The following is a 22,900-nucleotide window of genomic DNA, read 5'->3' as shown; positions in this document are numbered from 1 at the left end:
TGAGATAAAGGATAAGAAAAAAGAAAGAAATACAAGATTTAGAATTATATCTCTGTGTGCGTATGTGAAATATAATAAAGGGGGAAAGAAACTACGGATTTGTAAAGTATGTAATCTGTTGGAAGGAAAAAAGCCCTGAAACAAGGAAAGAAAGAAGAAAAGAAGGGAGGGTGAGGAGAGAGAGAGGGAGAGCAAGGGGATAGAGAGGGAGAGAGAGAGAGAGAGAGATCTTTTAGGCACCTTCCTTCAGCCAGCAGTGACTATAATTCAATTTGATTGCTAACTGACTGCCAATAGATAAACTGAAGGACATTCTAGACTTGAATGTTTATGTTTAGAGTACCTGGATTGCAGTAAATCATCCTATTCTATGTCCACAGTGTGGACTGTCTCTTTCCTAAATGAAGTATTCAACACATTTGTAAATGTATGATATTAATATGTATCTCGAGGTTAGAAGGTCATTTCACTCACTATTTGGCTTTGCATAATCGTTGCAGAGCTATCCAAGTAAATTGTCCTTCTATAATTTCAAAACAAGTGACTTAACTCATCCAAGAAATAATGAGGATTAGGGTGAATTTTAAAGTGAATAGTTTGCATTTATAAACACTTTTGAAGGCTTCTCCATTGAAACTATACCCATACTATTTAAGAATGTTCAGTTACGTTAATGTCTATGACAAGCCTGCTTTTTTGGGGCTGTGGTTGAATAGAAAGATAAATATGGCATGGCCCTGCCTTCAACAATGGCTACCAGCAGAGGTGACTGAAAGGTAGAAAAGTTAATATGTAAATAAACCAGGAGAAATTATACAATAGTGGACAAAAATATGACAGACAGAGAATGGCTGCAATGGTGCACAAATTAACACAGGGCTTCTATACTGGCTTTGCTTTCCATTTGCTTCAGACAAATATCCCAATCTCCACCCTTCAGTTTCTTTATGAATTACAATTTTTTAAAATGGTAGAATAAATGACCTCTGGACTCATTCAAAGCTCAGAGACACAGCCAAATTTCTAAAAAGGAGAGATATAGATATGACCATATATTAGGGAAAAGGGGGTTGCTGACTTTGTCTTAAATCATATTTCAGAGCAAAGCCCCTGTCTTTATTAAATTAAATGTTGATTTGTGGGATTTGAGGAGAATGGACCTGATAGAAATATGGAGTGGGTTTTTAAATACCTCAAGGTTTCTCTTTGACTTTGCTACTAAACCCAGACATATTAGCTAGTGAGTTTATGATATTGTTTTAAAATAAGAATATTCATATAGAAGCTTATTTTAACTTATTTTGTGGAATCTGTCTATCACTAGGAACTAGGTAGCAATTCAAGAAAAAATTATTTGACTTTTTCAAAGAGGAACTTCAAAAGTGTAATATATCTAGATTCAGGTAGTTTCTGTCAGGGTGGGTTTAGAGAAGAAGCTAGAGGTGTCATAAGAATCTAACTAATAGTTGAATAATTGAACCTGAGGTAGGTGTCTCCCATCTCCGAGATTCTATGCTTTCATGAGTATAGAAGAAGCAGGTTAATTCTCAATAGCTTGAAAGGTAAATATGGAGCGAGGAGTAGGAGGGCATTCAAGGTGGAGGAACCCTTGGACACAAAAGCATGAAGACTTCCCCTATAACATTGTTTCAACAATACTCTGTATGCAAAGTGTCCAACAAGTATACAGGACTTGTAGGTGAGAGGCTGATAGTAATACTTCTACATACGAACCTAGCAGCAAGGTGAAAAATGAGGCCGAGTAATTGTTGCCCCTCACGGGAAGATGACAATGAGTCTTACAGGTTAGGTGATACCTCACAAGGACTATGACCAGTAGTAAACCAAGGTTCAAACAAAGATGCATTTTGTTGACATAAGTTATACTCTGATTCGCTTTCTTGAGTGGAATGGTTTCTACCAAAGGTATCCCACATACCAGGAACTACACACAAACCATGGTTTACTTCGGCAACAGCTCATGCTACTCCACCGATAACCACGTAACTGAAGTGATCTTACATTTCTGTTATACATGACTTCTTACCGTAATATTTCTAAAACTTTTACGTATTAACATATTTTAATAAGTAGAAAGGATAGAGAAAAAACACAGATATTACAATTGCTGAACGTTTGTAATAACCACTGGTTGATCATTCAGAAGAGATAATGATCGGGTTGAAGACAAATGATGACCAGAGTGAAGTGCAGGACAACGCTCTCCATATTCAAGCTAAAAAATTCCATCTGGTATACCTTTTAAAATTTAATAATAAAATAATCTTTAGTTATGATTACATTTTGATAGTACCACTGTCTTGCCTAGTAAATATAAATTCAGGTGGTCTGGAAATCAATAAAAAGGTTATTTTTTTTTTAAAGATTTATTTGAGAGAGAGGTTAGCACATGAGCGAGGGGAGGGGCAGAGGGAGAGGAAGAGAGAATCCCAAGCGGACTCTGTGCTGAGCATAGAGCCCCATGCAGGGTTCGATTTCACAACCCTGAGATCATGACCTGAACTGAAACCAAGAGTCTGATGCCTAACCGACTGAGCCACCCAGGTGCCCCACAATAAAAAGTTATAAAAAATAAATTTTCATGTGTTTAAAATTGGACATTTTTTTCTTCAAAATAACACAGCATAGAGACCTCAGAACACCTGATTTGAAGTCATGTATGCTTATAAAATTTGGGTGGGCACATGAGAATGTATTTATAAATCCCAGTGGGTGAAAATGTTGAAAATGATGGTAGAGGCAGTAAGATCAATTTGAAATCCACTCCTATTGTCTCTGATAATGCAAGGCATGCTTTCCAATAAAAATGATGAGGTAGCAAGGTCTATTAAGTCTTATACTCTCTTGAGTCTTGGTACACATAAATCAGTCCCTCCATAATAACACCTAGGAATTTTGGATCCGTTTCACAGATGAGGAAACTGACTTTGTCAAGGTCAGACACAGTAAGTGGCGAGCATTTTTTTTCCAAATAATAATGGAACAGATGGATTTAATCAGAACAGTATAAATGAGAAAATAATGGGGTAAATATTCAATTAGTCAAATTAATGTCAAATATTGAAAAGATTGGTAGGAAACATAAGATACCTAGCAAACTCATTATTCCAGGTGGTTTGGGTTTGTTTCAGACGTTGCATAAAATTAGAGTTTATTTCATATTCCTACGACTCTATAAAAAATATTTTCAATTTATTTTTTGAAGTTAAAATTTTAAGCTTCTTGCTATGTTTTATAATTACAATTCAAAGTTAGTAAAAACCCTACCATCAGTTGCCATTATGAGGCAAAGAAGTCTCTCACTGTGTAGATGTAGCAGCAAAAACTTGGTGTTGGATAGGAATTCACTAGCTCATATGGAACCATGACCAAAATAATTGTTTTCCATTGCCAAAGGTTTATTCTGTAAAGCAGGAAGAGTTATAAGAGAAGAGAAAGAGTCGTGAATGTCCTATAAGATTAAAAAATTAGGGGCGCCTGGGTAGCGCAGTCGTTAGGCGGCTGCCTTCGGCTCAGGGCGTGATTCCGGCGTTGCGGGATCGAGTCCCACATCGGGCTTCTCGGCTGGGAGCCTGCTTCTTCCTCTCCCACTCCCCCTGCTTGTGTTCCCTCTCTCGCTGGCTGTCTCTCTGTCACATAAATAAATAAAATCTTAAAAAAAAAAAAATTGACAAGTCCAAACAATTGACGAATTTGGACAATCCATGGGTCCGTTACTAGAAAAATTTTTGAACCGAAAAAAATTAAAATGAGACTACTTTATATGTGATTTTATAGAACAGAAATCTATTTTTAAAAGCATTGGATCTATTAAATTAGAACTAGCATGTTTAGACTTCTTTCATTATTTTGTCACTCTTCCCCATGTTTTCTGTGACATTTATACAAATGATTTTATATTTCATACAAATGAGGCTAAGCACAAAGTAACACAATGGCTAAACCTGTCGTTTGTTTTTCCTTGCACTTGTCCACTTATCCAACATGCTCACAGGGAACACTCACCTTCATTTTGAGGAAAGTTTTGAAATGGCATTGCATTCATTTTGAATGAATACTTTTTCCTTCTTCTTAATTATTTATATTTTGTTTTTCTACAAAAGTGTGATAAATTTTGTTAAGGATTTTAAAAAAACATTTTAAACAAAGGACAAGGAGTTGTTTTATTGTTTCTTAAGAGGACTCAGAGAAAACCCCGTAGGCTTAAGGCACGTGTTCTGGGATCACTTACTGCCTCTGCCCCTCAGTGAGACCTTTTTGTGAGTGACATGACCTCTCTGTGCCTCTGGATCCCAGACTGTAAAATCACAACAGTAGTACCTATGTCAAGTTGTTATTATGAGCAATAAACTGCATATCGTTCAGAAAGTGTTTTGTGAATAGTCAGTTATCAAACAAATAAAAGGTACTCTTAAGGTGTCTCTATCTTTTCCTTAGGTAAACACATTTTATGGAGAGATCCCAGCTCTCCCGTGAGGGCAGGTGGTCAAAGGAACAAGATGAAATTGTGTTTAGAATACTTTACCCAAGTTGGAAAAGTGGTATTTTCCTGTGGCGGAAGATGACATGGCGGATGGGGAGAGCAGAGGGGACTGGTTGCCAGCATCCTGCAGCCCTCCGGTGGAATGGGAGCGCAGCCACTCCTTGCCCTCTTCTTGGCTGGCCTGCCGAGACGATGGGGTGTATCTGCAAAACAGCACAGTTAAGACACTGAAACACATCTACAAGGGCAAGGCAATACCAGGACAAGAAAACAATTGAGAGGAGCTTACTATTCAGACTGAACAACATTCTCAAACAGATTGAATCTAATTATAATTGCTTAGTTCTTCCAGATGATCTGACACCATCTGTTTGAATCTCACAGGAAAAAAAAAAAATAAAGGATTTTGAAAGGAAAATTATGCTTCTGTGAGATATGTAGTTGAAAATCATAAGCAATGAGCAGACAGCCAAGTTAATTGAGAAGGACTCAAAAGCACAGTGCTTGGAAGGATGTGAAGAGGGTGAAAGCACAGACTAAATATGGTAGACAGTGCTAGGCCAGGAGCCAAGGGAACTGGTGTGATGGCCACAGAAAGGCATAGGAAATGGAACGCAAATTGACAGATCTTTAAAAAAAAAAAAAAAAAAAAGGAAAACATAATAAAAAACCACATTTATTTGGTTAAAATGCTGCTTGATATCATGTCTAGATTTTTTTTCTTTAAGGAAAAAAATGGGCTCACTTTAGTGGAAAATGAATTTCTGAAACAAAATCTTGAAATGGAATAATTGCAAGCTGTTTGCTATTACTAAGGGACTGGTGAGAAAAAGGATAAGAGGGAAAGACCTATTTGGCCAGTGCTCATTTTCACCAGAGTAATTAAATTCTTAACATCAAAGAACAGTTAACTCATTAAGTTCATATGTGTTATACCTCTATCAGTAGTTCATTTTATATCCTCTCCTCAGATAAAAGTATACAGTAAAGGAAGGCCAGGGATTAAATTTTCATTTTAGTTTTTATGATGAACTGAATGATGATTTTGAGATATTATGTTATATGTAATTCATATCTAAATTGACTAGCACTCCTAAAAACAGAAATGAAAACTCTTTTGAGTTTTTACCAAAAGGATTCTTTAAAAATTCATACCTTAATTATAGTATTTGTCTTCTGATGATGAAAATATATTTCCTTTGATTCAAATTAGAGCATCCTTCAACCTTTCAACATTAACTGGCCACATCTGTAGACTATATGGGTTGAGGTTTTGCAGGCATATGCCTCCAAGATGCAAAAGTTAGGGAAGTTAATTTTATTTTACTTTATAGAAGTGAGTTCTGAAATTTACCAAAAACTGCTGCTCCCCAAATAATATTAGACGGGATTTAATTTACCTAGTCTTGACCTCTACCGGTATCTCTAATTAGTCTTGACCTCTACCAGTATCTCTAATTGGAGGCTTATCTCACCAACTCCTCAGGCCAGAGAAAACATCAGGATTAAAAGTGATGCCATCCTCAATGGCAGAAACTTCATTGTAAACAAAGAAAGAAAGAGGGAGAGAGACAGCACACAAAGTTTACATAACAACAGAGAAAGGCAGCAATTGTGCTGAGAGAAATATATACCTTAGTCCCTTTTTGGGTAGTGTATTTCTGTCAAGCTGCATGCTGTTAAAACAAAGAAAACCCCTAAGGACATAATGCAAACAAAACCTCCACATTACACATCCAACAAAAATGGTTCTCTAAACTTCACAAAATAAAATTTTTGTAACACATATTTAATGCTTAACTTACTGGAAAAGGCCAACCAAAGGTGACCAGATGTCTACTGTGGTAACACATTGGGTGATAATTTAGTGACAGGATTATGAGCAGGTAGAGTAAGTCATTTGCTAACATAATTCCCCTGTAGATTACCTGCTGCTATGGTAGTTTTTGCCTGTGCAACTGACTAGACCTTCTCACTGTGATTCAAATGCAGGAGAGGCATAGGTGGGAATCAGATAGATCTGCTCTCCCTAAGTTAAAGTGACAACTTCTCATGGACAGCGAAGACATAAAACACCTTTTAATGCTTAAGTTTTGTATTCATATTATTTTTAATAAAAACAGAGGCAGATCTATTCCTTTTGCATAGACAAGAAGAAAAATAATATATAATAAATACCTGCTTGAAACATATGTTTCTATGCCATTTATTTAAAAATTTAATAGAATTAAATTATGTCATCTTTCGGAAATTCGAAGTTAGGAATTTAAAAGGCTATACGTTTTATCAGTCTCTATTTTAAAGAATGCTCCAGTGGTCATAGAAAGGGATGAAAGGATGTGTCTGGAGAAAATGAGAAATGGCCTCTCTAAAAATAGAAGAGGGTGTCAACAGCTAAGTGGGACAAGTCTAGGGATTTCTGTTATAATCTCTGGCATGTGAATAACCAAAGAATAAAATTAATTTGAATTTGAAGAATGATAGCTCTCTTCCAGTAGAACTTCCAATGATCAAAATTAAATACACAGGATGTGCAGAATGGGATGATCTAACACAAATGCAAACACATCGACTTGAAAATCAATCACTCAAAATCAAAGCTAAAATGTTTTCTTCTATGTGTACTCCATTATTTAGCACTGCAGTAGAAAGCAACCAAAGACATTATATGACTTTATTTATTGGGAATGTCCACATAAGGGAATCACTCTGCTATGTAGATGCCAGCTCTAGTATATATTTTGACTACATAAGGGTTTTTAGTAGTGTGCATAAGCGAACAAAAAGGAATAAGATTGAACAAATATGAAAAACCTGTAAATATGAACTACAGTTGTGCTAAAGCATTAATATGGTCACAAGCCATTTTAAAGATTATCTTTTTCATGCGTGCGGATTTATTAAAGCTTGGCATCGCAGAGGAGATTGAAAATAGGCATTGTTTGCCAAAATTATCAATTGTATAAAGTGCATCTATTCATATCATGCAGAGAATTTAATGAAAGAAAAATCAGAAAAATACATTTAAATTTACCAATATAAGTTAAAACTCCAAGTAGAAATATCTGTTTGAATCTGGATACTAATGGTTTTATAATGAAGACACTTCCCTCACACCCTGAAAGGTCACAAACTCCTATGCCTGCAAGGCCAGCAGGCAGTGGCAATGAGGGAAGGGCGATTTTAGCCAACAGTCTGAGGAGGTCAGGCCCTGTCTGTTTAAAGCCAACAGATGTTCTGCAGTGAAGGCAGGGTTGCTCCATCTGATATTTCCAAACAAGCCAGCAATTTGTAAAGTTGGCTACTACTTTAGGTTATTTGTAAAGTTTGGTTAGGTTACAAAAAGCAAAACCAACTAAACTAAATACCTGGGAACTGGTTATGGCTCAAGGGCCGCCACTGATTTGGAGCAGCAAGAGGGAGAATTACTGAAGAACTTTTTCGGATTATTAATTATTTTATGACATTTTAATGGAAAAGGAATTTGAACAGTTAAAATCTTGATGAAAAACTATTGATTCAATAATACTAAGATATGAATATATCAGTAACATGTTTTGAAACTGTAGACAACAGGTAAGTTGTGAACTTACATACATCTCCATCATATCACTCTAATTACTTTGCAATATTTATACTTTAGCACACTTTCTGTCAGATATGGCTCTTTGGTTTCCTTAGCATTCCCAACATTCTGCTGACCGCTTAATTCCAATTAAGGCCAGATCTCTGATAGGATCTTATTTTCTCTTCAGGAAATCATGAACTTTCTTGAATGTACTTTAAAAGATTAGAACAAATTGCTATTGCCTGCAGTTTTGTTCTCAAGAAAAAAAATACAACCTCTCATATCAAAAATTATTTTGATCCAGTAATTTCCTGGGAGGAACTAATTAATATTTATGTCATATATTATACCTATGAAAGTATTTTATTTTTCACTCTAATATTCATCAATACATTTCACCAAGAATCAAGGGCAAAATATGCATTTATTTTAAATTAGCCTCAGGTTTATTTTAGAAAAACTGTTTATCTGGCTATTTTTAATACTGAAACATTCCCATTCGTAAAGCTGGTCTATTTCAAAAACTGATCAACAACAACAAGAAGATTTGCTTAAGGATAATAAGTGACTACATAATTGCTAGGGTATTTCTAAGTGAAAATGTATGTTGACTTCCACTAAAATATAGAAAAAGTAAAATATTAACATTACATTTGTATCCATAAAACTCGGTTTTATCCTCTGGTTTGATTTGAAGTTTACTTGGTTACAAATAGTTACTTGTCTACTTTTCTGATTTTTTAGTATCTGAAGACCAGAGAAACAGGTTGATGGCTAAATGGTCAACTTATTGCAGCTATATTTATGATTAAAAAATCAGTAATTTGGAGGGTGACTTGGGTTAATAAATAATGGCCTATTGGCAGTGTGTTTATGAAAATGTATTTGGATTCCTCACATATCAGTATACAATCAAAGATACATTTATTAAAACTATAGGTTGTTAACTGATTTTCAATATAATTTAATTTACTTGTTACAAGTCTTGAAAATGACATATGAGGGTGCCCATTTACCTTAAAGTGTGGAAAATCAAATCCAAGATGCTGTAGGAAGCCTAACTTCTGAGATAAAAAAAGTTAAATGAAACAGTACTTACAACCAAAGTTTTCATGTATGTAGTTGGTCTTAACGTACGCTAGCTATAACAAAACTAGAAGGGACATAGATGCAAACACCTATATTTTTGTCTCTCTCCCCCAGCTGTTTGTCTTGTGTCTCTTGGCCCAGTTTTTTGTTTATGAAGGAAAATGTTTTTTTGTAATTAGCAGCCCACCATAGGAACTATCAAGCATAAATATTTCCATTCCAAAAATCTTTTATCAGAGGGATGTCTCATGGGCATGGTTGTTCATGTCCATGAGGGGACTGGGAGGTACAGTGGGATGGAAGCCATGTTTTACATTTCACAAAGGCAAGAGAAACGGAAGAGCAATGGGAAATTTGGGGTTAAGGAACAACTAGTGTAATGTGGTGAGAGTCGGTGTTTTAAAAAGTGAATCTGGGAGTAAGTTTGGAAGTCTGGAAAAAAGCTGAGATGTCATCCTCAGTAACAGGCTGAACAAAAGCTTAGGGAACGATATCAGGCATTTTCAGTGGCCAGTAGTGCTTTCACAAATAACACAACTAAGACAAGTGGCCAAGAGCATTTTTAAAAGCTTTAGGTGTGTCAAGAAACAAAGAACATTAAGTTTATCTGGGAAAAGAGGCAATTTCAGGACATTTTCCAGGGGGAAAGAGTCAGTAGCAAAATACCTGAGAAAAGATTTTTGGGGTGAGAGAATCTAAAGACACTTTGGTTAACAGTGACACTTTCTGGTAAATATAATCGGTAAGGAATGCTGAATGTTTTTCATTGTAAGTTAAAAAAAAAAAAAAACCACTTAAACCAATGGGAAACACCTAGTAATACGATTTATTTTCAAGGGGCCTATTAAAAATATCACTGGTATTATTAATTTTCTGTAAGAATTCATATCTGACAATTGACTTTTTTTCCAATTCAACTAGGATTCCCCAGTGATCTTTTTGCTATTTTCCTAGAGAAGTGCTAATAAAGCAAACTTAACATATTGCTCAGAACATAATTATAGAATCCACTGAAATTTGGTCTTTAAAAATGCTCAAATTATCATAAGGAGCTACATGGTCTTGGAGCTTAGGCCAAATCATTAACATGTCTTGAGAAGACATCATTTAATACATGAACACATGCTTTGAATTTTATTCAAATTGCTTGTTTGGTACATATGTATGCATTCATATTAAGAAACTTAATTATACAATTATCCTATTCTTCATGGCCTTTTTTTTCTTCTACGAAGAACTTGGTAGTAAGAGCAAACAAAAGGCCCAGTCTCCTTAATCTTTTATCCCTTCAATTTTATGTCCCTTTGCAGAGTGGCATTCCCACTGACATCAAGGGAATTTAGTGGGGGAGGAGGGTAGGCACAGTGTGGGGAGGAGGGGGTGAAGACTTCATCGATGCCTCTAGGAAAGCTCACCTTTCTGAGAGAGTAGATCTCACACTACCCGTTCTCATGAGCAGGCTCTGCACCTCGTGAGTGCCTGTGGTCAGTCCAGACAGGGAGCCATGATGGCTGAGGGGGAGGTCAATAGACTCAGAGCTCGTATGGAGGCTAGTCATGGACTGGTAACTCGGAGTGTCCTTGCTGCCGGCAGAGGAACTGCTCAGATTGGCAGCCCACACGAGACCACCTGATGTGAAAGAGTGGACCGACGCTGGGCTGGAAGCCAACGAGTGACTTAAGCTTATAACATCTGTAGTTAAGTCTGAGGGTTTATTGAAGAGAGGGCTGCTGCTGCCACTTAGCCCACCAGCACTGCCCATGCTGCCCGTACCAGACGACGGTGACTCCAGACTGCCTTGCCGCGCTAATGTGGTACTAGGACTGGGCATTACTGAGGAGGATTTCACACCCTCAGTATTAGGTGCAGAGGCAGATTTGCCACCTGCCTTGGCACCAAACAACCTAAAAGAAAAACAAATAACAACTTCAGTTGTTCCAAGAAACTAATATCCACATTTCATATTTAGGGTTACAGTACACAGAGCCAAGCGTGCTTTGGCGTACCGAGCTCCCAAGCACTTCCCGTCTCCACGTTAATGAACTTTATAAGCTCGAACTTCTTAATCTTGTGCCAAAAAATCTCTCATATCACTATAAAGGTAAGTCGGTACTGGGCTGCCACCCAGGGGGTGGGGGGAAAGGGGCAAAACAAAAGTAGATCGAACATGAAAATCCTTGGCTTTCACAGTTTAAGTGATCATGAGAATCTTTGGAGAAAATTAAAGAGTTTGAGCGCACTTGCTGTTACCTATTTACAGAACCATTATAATGAAACAACTTCTACGCATTCGGTATAGAGCACTTAAAATTTTTTCTTTTCTTTCTTTTTTTTTTTTTTCAATGTAACAGTTTATTCGAAAACTAAAAGGAATGCTTAAGGCAAGGTTTAGGAGGTTATGTTACGTATCTGGAGGCCTGAGTGACGGTCAGAGAGCAGTTGGCTAGAAATAAGATTGGACTCTGTTGGCAACATGTTCGTTTGTGTGTATTTTCCTCAAGAAAGACCAAAGGTTTTATGTCAGTTGCCAGTGCTATTCGAGTACATATTTATAATAGTGATTTGAAACATAGTTGGTGCTAACTTAGATGTTGGAGTTCAGTTCAGAAAACATTTTAGTTTTGTAAATGAAGCAGATGATATAATCGAATTTATGTAAATATGGAAATAAAGTGATATGAAGTAATGGCATAATGATTACTAACTAATTAAGTTGCAATGAAATCCATATTTCCTATTCGTGAAATATTTTATGACGAATATGAGAAATTGTTTCATAGGTAATGGGCCACTGGAGGGCACTATTGGCTTTTATTTAAGCAACCAAAATAATTACTCCCACTTCAAGTCATTATTCTTTCCAATGAGAATCAACATTTCAAAAAGCCAGTTTTTCAGAATTAATATTTCTACTGAGGAATATAACCTCTAGGTTTTCAAACAATCATGTATCTGAGATTGCTTGAAATGTAAATGTTTCAAGACCCTTTATTTCCCAGTTATCAAGGTTCTTGGTTTATTCATTGAAATAAAAACAAACATTAAAAATACTTAACGCGTACGTAATGGACTATAAATCATACTCTATCATTTCATAGATGAGGAAACAGACCCAGAGAGCTTTAACCATTTGCCCCAAGTCTTTAACGCTATGTATTTTCCTGCCACTTAAATATATTAGTATTTAAAAAAATGATATCACACAGCAGAACTCCACATATTTAGTACCAAAGAGAGTCCTTACACAGAAACCAAGTATGCTGCTTATCAGAGTCCTATCAGAGAAGCTGACGAAGCCTCAAAACTTCATCCATTCCTGAGTTGTTATCCTATATGAAACATCCAAATGTTTCCAAATTCTGTCCATGATATCATACCTTGATGTTCATAAATACGTTAAGATACGGTACTGCATAAATCTGTCCAATCTCATCTCTTACAAGGAAAACAATTTCATCTGCATTCATGATCATCGACTCATTAAGAGCCAGCAAGATCATAAACACTGGAAATGAATACCAATAGTCATGAAGACCTATTTTGTTCTATTTTCAACTGTGGAAAGCAGAGATGGAAATCAATGGAAATTTTACAAGCGATTATTTTATCACTAACCCCCGATACTGCCATCTGCTTTTAGGTTTCTTATAAATGCTGTTTGTGTTGCTAATATTAGAATGATAGTGGGACTGAGAAGTTTGAACATTTCTCAAAATGAACACCATTTTTTCCCCAGCTATTTATAAGATCAGCTTTTTAAAACGCACTGTACTTGGAAACTAAATAAAAGATGCTAAGCTATATGGACCTTACAGCGTATATTTAGGGTATCTCTATCTCTATCTCTATCTATATTTAGGATACAGGATTTAGGACACACATGGATTATTTATATTTGCTAAACGGTTCCCGTGTATCTTACAGTATAGCATTTTCTATTTGCCCAGCATCGTTTCACACATTCTTACCTTCGAAATGTAGGTGACGCAATGTCAGGATACTTGGATCCTGGCTGCCTGAGCCCTTGTGTCCCACAGGCACTGGCAGAGGTGGGGCTGGATTTGGGGGAACCTGACAAAGAAACACTCTCCGAATCTGACACGGCTACTTTCTCCTTTTCCTTGTCTGTTTGGTTGACAGTGACGGGGCTCGAGCGCCCTGACCCAATCTTAGTGGGCTCTCTGAGTTTCGAGGTGGAGGCACCAGCCGACTTGCTGCTGACGTTGGAGTCGATACTGCTGGTGCTGGACCTGTGGCCGCCCCGGCCGGGGATGCCGCTGGCGCTGGATTTGGAAGGGCGGGGCAAACTGCGGTACTGCAGGGAGGTCTTGGAGCTCACGTGCAGCACACCGTCATCCTGATTCTGGGACCCGTCCAGGCTGGTTTTTCTCCCTGCGTTTGACTTCCCGCCAATGGCAGCAGATTTGGGGATTTTACCCAGCGTGGCTGACCCACTTGTTATTGTCGCTCCACTGCTTGTGATCATGCTAGATGACCCTACTCCGCTTGGTTTCTTAAATCCAAAAGAGCTGGGAGCAGTGGATCTTCCAATGCCGGAGGGGGGCTTTTTCCCCTCATCTCCGCTGCTTTTTCCTGCATCTGATGGAGACCTCTGTAGAGACGATCCTTTCAGGGGAGTTTTGCCTTTCTCAGAAGCTTTGGCATCATCAGTTTTCCCTAATGAATGAGAAATACACAAATATACATGCCTGCACGTTTTGATTAATACACTAATCTTTCTTCAAATGACGTGTAAAAATGTGAATACATCTTTATATTACTGCAGTTCCTAACCATTTATTTAGATCTCGATAGGTACGTGCTTTAATATATTGAGAGGATTGCCTAAAAAGCAATAAAAATATGGCTCTTACAGAAAATGTGACGAGTGATGAAGGAGATAAAATGAAAATGCATTTTTTTACAGTTTATTATTGTCTTATATCTCACAACTCTCTTCCTTTATCAGGATAGCACTTAATCTTATCAAGCTAAGTGCTAGAAAAAGAATTCATTTGAATATCTGTAAGATGTTTATATTTAGTGTCCCTGGTACAACACTACTTAAGTGACACTATTTAAAAGAATCTTAAAAAAAAGTAAAAGATGGTACATTTTGGCAGAAGTCTGTCACTCTTTTCTTTCATAAAGTATAATTCACAAATGATGTTTCAAATCTCTAGCATGCCAACCCATTATATTACTGTGATTGCTCTTCCCTCTCAGTGGTGGTAGTGAAAATTAGTGTATACTTAACATAAATATTGCAAACTTTCATAAGGAAGGCAGAAGGAAAGCAATCTTATTTTTATTAAGCAGACTTCTTTTATTTCCACATGAACAGAAATGACTATGGCAGAATAAAGACACTCAATAGCCCCAAATTATAATGGTGCTCTCTCTCAAGAATGCCTAGATTGTTATATTCATGTGGACTTATATGGTAAAAATGTGAAACTTACATGGAAAATAATAACTATACAGAGAAGAATATGATTTAATTAAAAAGAAAGCTATTATTAAAGAGAACAAAGATTGAATGGAAACCATATTATTAAAATATTTTTGCATAACAGCTGTGAAGTGACAAGCCTACCAGGGGTCTTGAGTGCACTCGTTGCAGCTTTCTGCCTAGATGGCGCTCCTCCTTGGGCAGACATGCCCCTTCTCCAAGAACCTGTCTGTGAAATAGACAGGGAGGCTTTCTGCCCTGTCCTCTCAGGGTCTTCAGGAAGTCCTGAAGAAACACCCTTCCACTTGCTAGCTCCATCTCCATGGCTGTCAAAGTCCTCTTCTGGTTTTTTCAGCTCCTCAGTAGTATCCCATGTCTCATCTGTTGTAGAACGTTTCTCTGAATCTGTCTTCAGCTACGAGGAAAATATTACAAAGAAACTTTGGGCAGAAAAATCTATAAAGTGTGAATAGGCCTTCGAATGTAACTTTTAACTGGTTAAAAAAAAAGCATCACTGATTTATATTTCAAAAGAATTCCAAAGACTCCTATTTTTATCTATGTCTTCATTAAGTTTCATTAATTTCAGCCACATAATTCTCACTTGCACATATTAGAGAATGTCAGAATAAATATGTGCAGAAAACCCCAATTAAATACTCCAGAGAGAAAGGAATTTTCTATGTCAAATTTAACAAGGGAATGGAGGACAAGATAAAACTTAATTATCTAATATCCATTCTTGATTTGCCATTCTCAAGAGATGTAGTAATTTGTTTCAGAGATCAATATAAAATTAATCAAGAACTACCTAAAATGAGACTATTAAAATAGTTTTTAGGGTTAATATATCAATATTATCAAAAGAGATATGATACACAGTAAGTCTTTCTGGGTTCGTTTGTAATCAATAGAAAAAATACATATACACAAACTGCTTCTGTTTATACAATTATATCAGATTCAGAGGTCATGCTATATTTTAATCTAATATAAAATAACTTGGGGGAAAAACTGGCAGAAGCACTGGAGAAAGTAAGCAGGCAATTCTCACCTGGGTGTTCTTCCTGGAGGGGACGGTGATGTTGGAGTAAGAGCTGACTGAGGACGTGGTGTTCAAGTCGTCAGTGCTGATGTTATCAAGGGTGTCACTGAGACCACTGCTCACAGAGCTGCTGTCATCCCAGCTAAAGGCAAGACACACAGCAGCAATGAACCAAACACAGGATGCCCAAGGCAAGTCAGCTATATTTCCATATAACACTTATCGTGCGTTGGGAAGATAATCCTCATTTTTTAAATCTCGTGATGAAAAATTATTGACTTTCCATTTTAGGAGAATCATATTAAATAAGAATTGAATGCAGGCCTGAGAATAACCTTATCTGATATTTGCAAAGAATCAGTGTCTAGTGCAGATCCAGGCTCCAGGGAGTATCTATAGAATGCATGAACACACTGCTACAAATACTTCATGGTATCAGGAAAGAATAAAACCACCAATGACTTTTTTCCCCCTGGAAAAAGCAACATAGCATATAAGAATTCATTCTTTGTTTTGAAAGTTAAAAAAAAAACAAAAAACAACAAACAACAGTGCTTTAGTTAGGAATCAGAAAGTCATTCTTCATTCTTTCTCCCACCTTAGTAACTACTAATGATTCACCAACTCTTGATCTTTGAGTTTCATGTCTATCATATCATCACTCTTGCTATACCTCACAGTTTCTGGTCTGGACAATAAACAATAACCTCTTATTTGGCCTTCCTGCCTTTGGTCTTTCTCAATACAACTTCATTGCTAAATTTGGGTCTACGATCAAAATGATAAAAAATTCACATCTGGCCATGTCACTTTCCTTCCTCAGAGACTTCTCTTTATCAAAGCCCTAGATTCCAAAATAGAATGCACCTGCGTCACAGGATGAACAACGCAATCCACTGGGGCTTAAGAAAAAATACTTGAAATTCTGAATATATTTGTTTTTATTCTAAGGAAGAAAAATAGAACAGGCTATGTGAATATTCATGTGTGGCTAACGTGTGCACTCTCATTTAGTCAATGTGTCAGATGATGCAGAAGTAACGTAGGATAAGCAGGGCAGCCTGAATGAGAATGGCAGCTGCACAGTTCAAAGGGGTGGGACACAGTTCTCTCGTTTACTGTCTGGTTTCAGTCTATTGTGATGTACTGCTGCTCACCTGTGCTCTAAACAAATTCATGCACATGGGGTACATATATTAGATACAGACAAAAGTTAAGTTTCATAAAATGGATAAGTGCCTTTAAAAAGCTCGTGCATACAATCCATACATAAAGAGACTATCCTTAATGAAAGCATAAGCAAACCACAGAGGAAAGGTGGTGAACTGATAGTTTTCCTACTCTGGTATGTGTGCTTTATGAGTCATATCATAAATTCAAAATAAGAGTGATATATTGAGATCACATATGAAGCCAACAAGAAATGCAATTACCAAGAAGAAAATAAAATTCGAATTTATAGCAAATAATGTTAATGATGATCCCTCCCTAGCTGTATATTTTGTTTGTGATATTAGCTACTGATAGCATAACCCAATTAAAAATGGGCAGAAGACATGAACAGATATTTCTCCAAAGAAGACATGCTGATGGCCGACAGACACATGAAAAGATGCTCATCATCATTTATCATCAGGGAAATGTACATCAAAACTACAATGACGTATCACCTCATACTTGTTAGAATGGCTAAAATCAACAACATAAGAAACAACAACTGTTGGCGAGGATATAGAGAAAAAGGAGCCTTCATGCACTGTTGGTGGGAATGCAAACTGGTGCAGCCACTGTGGAAAACAGTATGCAGATTCTTCAGAGAGTTAAAAATAGAACTACCCTACATCAAGCGAAATAAGTCAGAGAAAGACAAATACCATATGGTTTCATTCATGGACTTTAAAAGACAAAACAAATGAGCAAAGGGGGAAGAGAAAAAGAGTGAAAGAGAGACAAACCGAGAAACAGACATTTAACTATAGAGAGCAAACTGATGGTTATTAGAGGGGAGGTGGATGGGGGGGGGATGCATGAAACAGGTGATGGGGATTAATGAGGGCACTTGTGATGAGCACCAGGTGATTTACAGAAGTGCTGAATCACTGTATTGTACACCTGAAACTAATGTAACACTATAACTAACTGGAATTAAAATTAAAACTTCAAAAAACTTAATTTTCTTCAAATTTTAAAGCATAGTGTTATTTCTCTCTTCTTCCTCTGGATTCCAAAATCTTCCCCCCAAATCTGAAACTGCTTTTACAAAGGTCAATAAATCCACAAATTGAGTGCTTACTATGTGTCCTACTCTTCCAATTACTTTATATTATATAATCCTCAAATAAATCTATGAGACAGGCATTATAAAGATTCAGAGGTTCAGGTAGGTTAAATGACATGCCTAAGAATCCACGATGGACCTGGGATTTGAACCCAGGAATGATGCCCCACAGCTTGATTAGCTTTATGCTCCCCTGCCTCCAATCTTTTTGCCCCTTCTCTCTTGAAATATATCAATGATGAGTCTTTACAGGTTCTTTGCAAAGTTCACAGAGTCCTCCAAATCCTTCACTTTTTCCTCTTCTTTGGGATTCCTTTGAATTCCTCAATATTCAGAAACTAATCTTAACTCACTTTTTACATTCTTCCTTGGAAATTCCCTGGTCTTCCGTAGCTTCAGTATCACCTGTAGGATCACACTTAGATTCACATCTTTAACCAGACTTGTTCCTGACTACCAGATCATCATTTCCAGCCTTCTACTGGACAGTGTGTCTGGGATGTGTTGTCAACCACTCAAAATCACTCTGCCTAGCCTACATCATTTCTCTTTAAAAAGTATTCTCCCTTTCAGTTACTGACATTACCTATGAATCTTTCTGCCACAAAATCTAAGTGTTATTGCCTCTCTTCTCTCATTTGGCTCCATTCTTAGTTATCTCTAATCTTTGAAAATCCTTCCTAGCTACAGGTAACACAGCCACCCTTTTGTTCCACATATGCACTGCCTCTGCTTGTCCTTCCTTACATAAAAATTATTAGTAAGTATCTGCTCTTATTCATTAAGTAATGAATAAATTGTAACCCCTCTCCTTGAAGAACTCAGTGTTTACTGTTGAAGAAAAAATTTAAACAAATGATTACACAATAAAACATGGCACGTTGTTGTAATTAGAAGTGCGTTAAATGTATGGCATATGGCAAAGCTACTATCACCTATTTGAAGAGTTGAAGAATTATTTCACAATAGGAATATTGCAGAGTGATCAGAGGAAATCTATGTTAATCACTGTATCGTAGCATATATCACCTGTTATATCCATTTTTTGTGCCTTTCTATATACTTGATCATAATCTGAATTACCTGAAGTCTTTGTAATCCTAGCATATACCATGGTATCTACTGCTGAATAGATGACTAGTAGATGTTTGTTAAATGAATGAAACGATTTTACTTTTGAAAATGCTGCTACTATTCAGTAATGTTAAGTTAGATTGAATCTAATAATAAATGTGGATTTTGAAAAAAATTTGTTTGACATATTTCTTTGCTAAGGAAACTTAAAGGGATAAATTTTGATTGATAACAACATTTTCCTAATCTAGCCTGTGATTTTGACTTTCATCTTTGATTTTGTGGATACCAGAATTCTCCCTGGCTAGGATGCAATTAATCTTGTTTATTATGGTACATTTAATTAAGTTGAAAAAGCTTCACAAAATAGGGTTTTTTACTGAAAAAAAATGATAATTTACTCACATAATTAGCTCTGAGGTCTCAAGCCTCATCAATATATTTTCTCCATCCTTTCATTTTTAATTTCATTAAGATGTGCTAAGAATTCTTGATGATATTCTTTATAAAAGGGCAACTCTTTTTCTCCTCCAAGTTATAGATCTGTCACTCTGCTAAATTTTTCTTATCAATCTAGGGCGGCTCAATACATTACAAATCTGTGGATCTTTTCCACATAGATTTCATTTACACATTGGATTGTTTCCAGTTTTTAAATACTATGAATAAAACTGTTGAGAACATTCTCATATATCCTATTTTAGAACAGGCAAAATGACAGAAATGTAGGATGATCAGTGATGGCCAGTGGTCAGAAGTATGCAAAGATTCGTAGTGGCCATACATGGCTTGATGCATATGTCAAAACTCAGAACTTCAGGGAAAAAATTATTACTCTCATTAAAAACCAAAAATGTAGTCAGTTAGCCTGTTGGCAAATTACAGTTCAGATATACACTGGATTCTTAACTATTCCAAGAATAGAATGATATTTTTTGGCATGCCTTTTACAGTGTATATTTAAATGTTCAATAACTCAATGGGGCTAGGGATCTAATTTATTTATCTGGTCGTGCATTTGTAGCTCTGGCCCCCAAATGCACCTCTGGATTCACACTTAGAAGCAGAACTGCTTGAAAACAAATATATCATATGTTCTAGGTCTTTTTTTTTCTTCCTTTTTATAATGAAGAATTCTGAAATATTAACTAAATTATTATTATTGTTGTTATTATTATAATTAGAGAGAGAGCAGGGGAAGGGGAAAGTGAGTCTTAGGCAAACTCCATGCCCAGTACAGAGCCCAACATGGGGCTCAGTCTCACAACCCTGAGATCATGACCTGAGCCGAAATCAAGAGTTGGATGCCCAATCAACTGAGCCACCCAGGTGCCCCTAACTAAGTACAAATTAAAATAAGTTTGCAGATTTAAAACTAATTCTGGAGGAAAATGCTAGTCCTATTTGTAGGCTATTTTTCAACGCAGTACTATTTTTGGTATAATAGCAATTTATATAGCAGGTATTCAGCCAGGCTCTACAACAGTTCATATTGCCAGGTCAGCTGTCCTACTTATACACGAACAAGTATAACAGAGATTTCCTTTCAGTAAATAATTCCTATACTTCAGGCATCAATAGTAACCTCAATCTCAGTTTGATAGCTCATTAAATATTCCATTAATGAAATAAATGAACATGCATATTACTACCGATTCCTCTAGAAGTACTGTGTTCCAACCCTAATTCATTCCAAGAGTGTTGCCTACTAAGGTGACATTATTTTTGATTTCTGTAAAAACACCTTGTTAGTCCTAATGTTTTAACAACATACTTTTTTGTTAGCTTGTTTTAGAAAAGTTAAAATAAGAACTAGCCATATAAGCAATGTATATCTTCTTGAATCTTTAATTATATATTATGTGGCTATTTAGAAAACATAACTATAGATAGTATAATATTTTGTCAGAATCTGAGTTTCCTAGGCCTTTTGCTGTTGGAACTATTGCCTGAGGTATGCCATAGTGTTTCAACAGCATAAATTCTTCCTCCAGCATGTCCTACTTCCTCATTCGTTATGATCCTGTGATATCTACTCAGTTCTTTCGCTGACAGCTGATTATCCATTTGGACTCTATACCACCCACCACGAATAGATCATTATACACGCTTTAGATCCTTGATGCCACTCCCACTTATGTCTCAGTTCCCTAAGACATCATTTTGATTTATTAGACAGGTCTTAAACCGAGTCCTAAATCCTTCCCCCACCACAATCTCACTCTGAATTCTAAATTAAATCTCATATACCCTTGGTCCCATTTTCAAAAACCTCAAGAATACAAAAAGTTTAAAAACATTAAGCAAATTAAACATTTTTATATATTATTTAAATGTAAATTCCAGAGTCATGTTTGCCATTTATAAATAATGTAGGTAATGTAAAGTGTTCATTGCAGTGCTGAGACCTTTGGACATTCAGCAATTATACAGGACGACACACTAGATGTACTTAGGCACTGTCAAAATTCTCGTGAGACAGACATATTCGCTTCCAACCTAAAAATTGGTAAACCTCATAGCAATATATGATACAGTATAAATTCTAAGGATTTTACTAAATATTCTTAAGACTAATAACTTTTATGAAGAGAAAAATGAAGTAATCTTAGCTATCCATGACACTGTGTAAAAAGTTCTGGATTTGCTCATTGTTTCTAAGGGAAAAGTAATAACACTGGCATAACAAAATGAAAGCACCACTTTAAAAAATATTCTATTCCGGGATAGCTTTGTTTTCTATTTCCATTATTTATGGCAATTTAAATAATACACATAGGAGATGCAGACACCTTTAAAAATATATGCTTAGACACAATGATATCTGCAATAATAATATAAAAAATACGAAGAGTCAACTGTTTAGGCACCAATATGTTAAATCAATTAATTTCTCATCGAAACTCAATATACACAAAACCACTAAGACCTATGCCATACTTTTTTTTTTTTTTTCTAAGAAAACACAATGCACCACCTGTCAAGTTTGAGCACTGCAACCACTGAAGTGTAAATTCTGTATTACTTCAGGGTCATTGACAGAAAGTAATGTAGTGTATTTCAACAAAGATTTATTCAGCATTTCCCTGGAAAAATATTTTATTATCAAGAAAAAGAAAGCAAGTCACTAAAGAGACTTCTGAATTGGAAAAATCTAAGTATATAACATCAACATGTTAAAAAAGTTTTATAATTTTATGTTAAAAATAGTGTTTTTGGGGAGCCTGGGTGGCTCAGTTACTTAAGTGTCCGACCATTGATTTTGGCTCAGGTCATGAGGAATATATATACTCTCCTCAAATTATAAAATGTATATGGTTTTTAATTGCAGGATTATTTTTCTTTTTAGTTCTAGTTTATACCTTCAAAAGTGTTTTTTGTTTTGTTTTGTTTTTAAGATTTCATCCATTTATTTGTCAGAGAGAGAGAGCACGCACAAGCAGGGGGGACAGCAGACAGAGAGAGAAGTAGGCTCCCCATCAAGCAAGGAGCCCATTGCGGGACTCAATCCCAGGACTCTGGGATCATGACCCAAGCCGAAGGCAGATGCTTAACTGACTGAACCATCCAAGCGTCTCACCTTCAGAAGTGTTTCATCCTGCCAGTGTTCATTAACTATGCAATATAGTAGAGTTTGAGTAGCAGATTTAGAATCCAGTTGAAATGTCCTTTTCTCTATGAATCCTCTCTTGAAATCCGAGGAAACTAGTTCTTCCACGTCTGTGTTTACTACTTCTGCTGCACTGCAGTTTATCTGCTCACGAAGCTATTTTAGCCACAGGATCATGGTCAAGGGAAAGGAGAGTGGCTTGTCTTTTGGAGTCTCAGTGCCCAGCTTGGCATCTGACCCATGACAGGTTCTCCACATTTGTGAAATAAATCAATAAATG

At 36.4% G+C, this 22,900-nt stretch overlaps 1 protein-coding gene across 2 annotated transcripts in view; it reads right to left on the bottom strand.

Moving 5' to 3' along the window:
• NAV3 (neuron navigator 3) overlaps positions 1–22,900 on the bottom strand; it is a 340,442-nt gene that overhangs the window by 79,215 nt on the left and 238,327 nt on the right. For both annotated transcript variants that reach the window (XM_008684333.2, XM_008684334.2), the window contains exons 13-18: positions 15,668–15,800; positions 14,758–15,028; positions 13,130–13,838; positions 10,577–11,065; positions 6,139–6,180; positions 4,547–4,707 (exon numbers count right to left, since the gene is read on the bottom strand). In XM_008684333.2, coding sequence (XP_008682555.2) covers positions 4,547–4,707; positions 6,139–6,180; positions 10,577–11,065; positions 13,130–13,838; positions 14,758–15,028; positions 15,668–15,800 — 1,805 coding nt within the window. The remainder of the gene's footprint in view (positions 1–4,546; positions 4,708–6,138; positions 6,181–10,576; positions 11,066–13,129; positions 13,839–14,757; positions 15,029–15,667; positions 15,801–22,900) is intronic.

This window comes from Ursus maritimus, unplaced genomic scaffold, assembly GCF_017311325.1.
Source record: "Ursus maritimus isolate PB19 unplaced genomic scaffold, ASM1731132v1 scaffold_21, whole genome shotgun sequence".
NCBI classification, from domain to species: Eukaryota; Metazoa; Chordata; class Mammalia; order Carnivora; family Ursidae; genus Ursus; species Ursus maritimus.
Note: the sequence above shows the minus strand (reverse complement) of the source record. Positions and strands in the feature narration are given on the sequence as shown.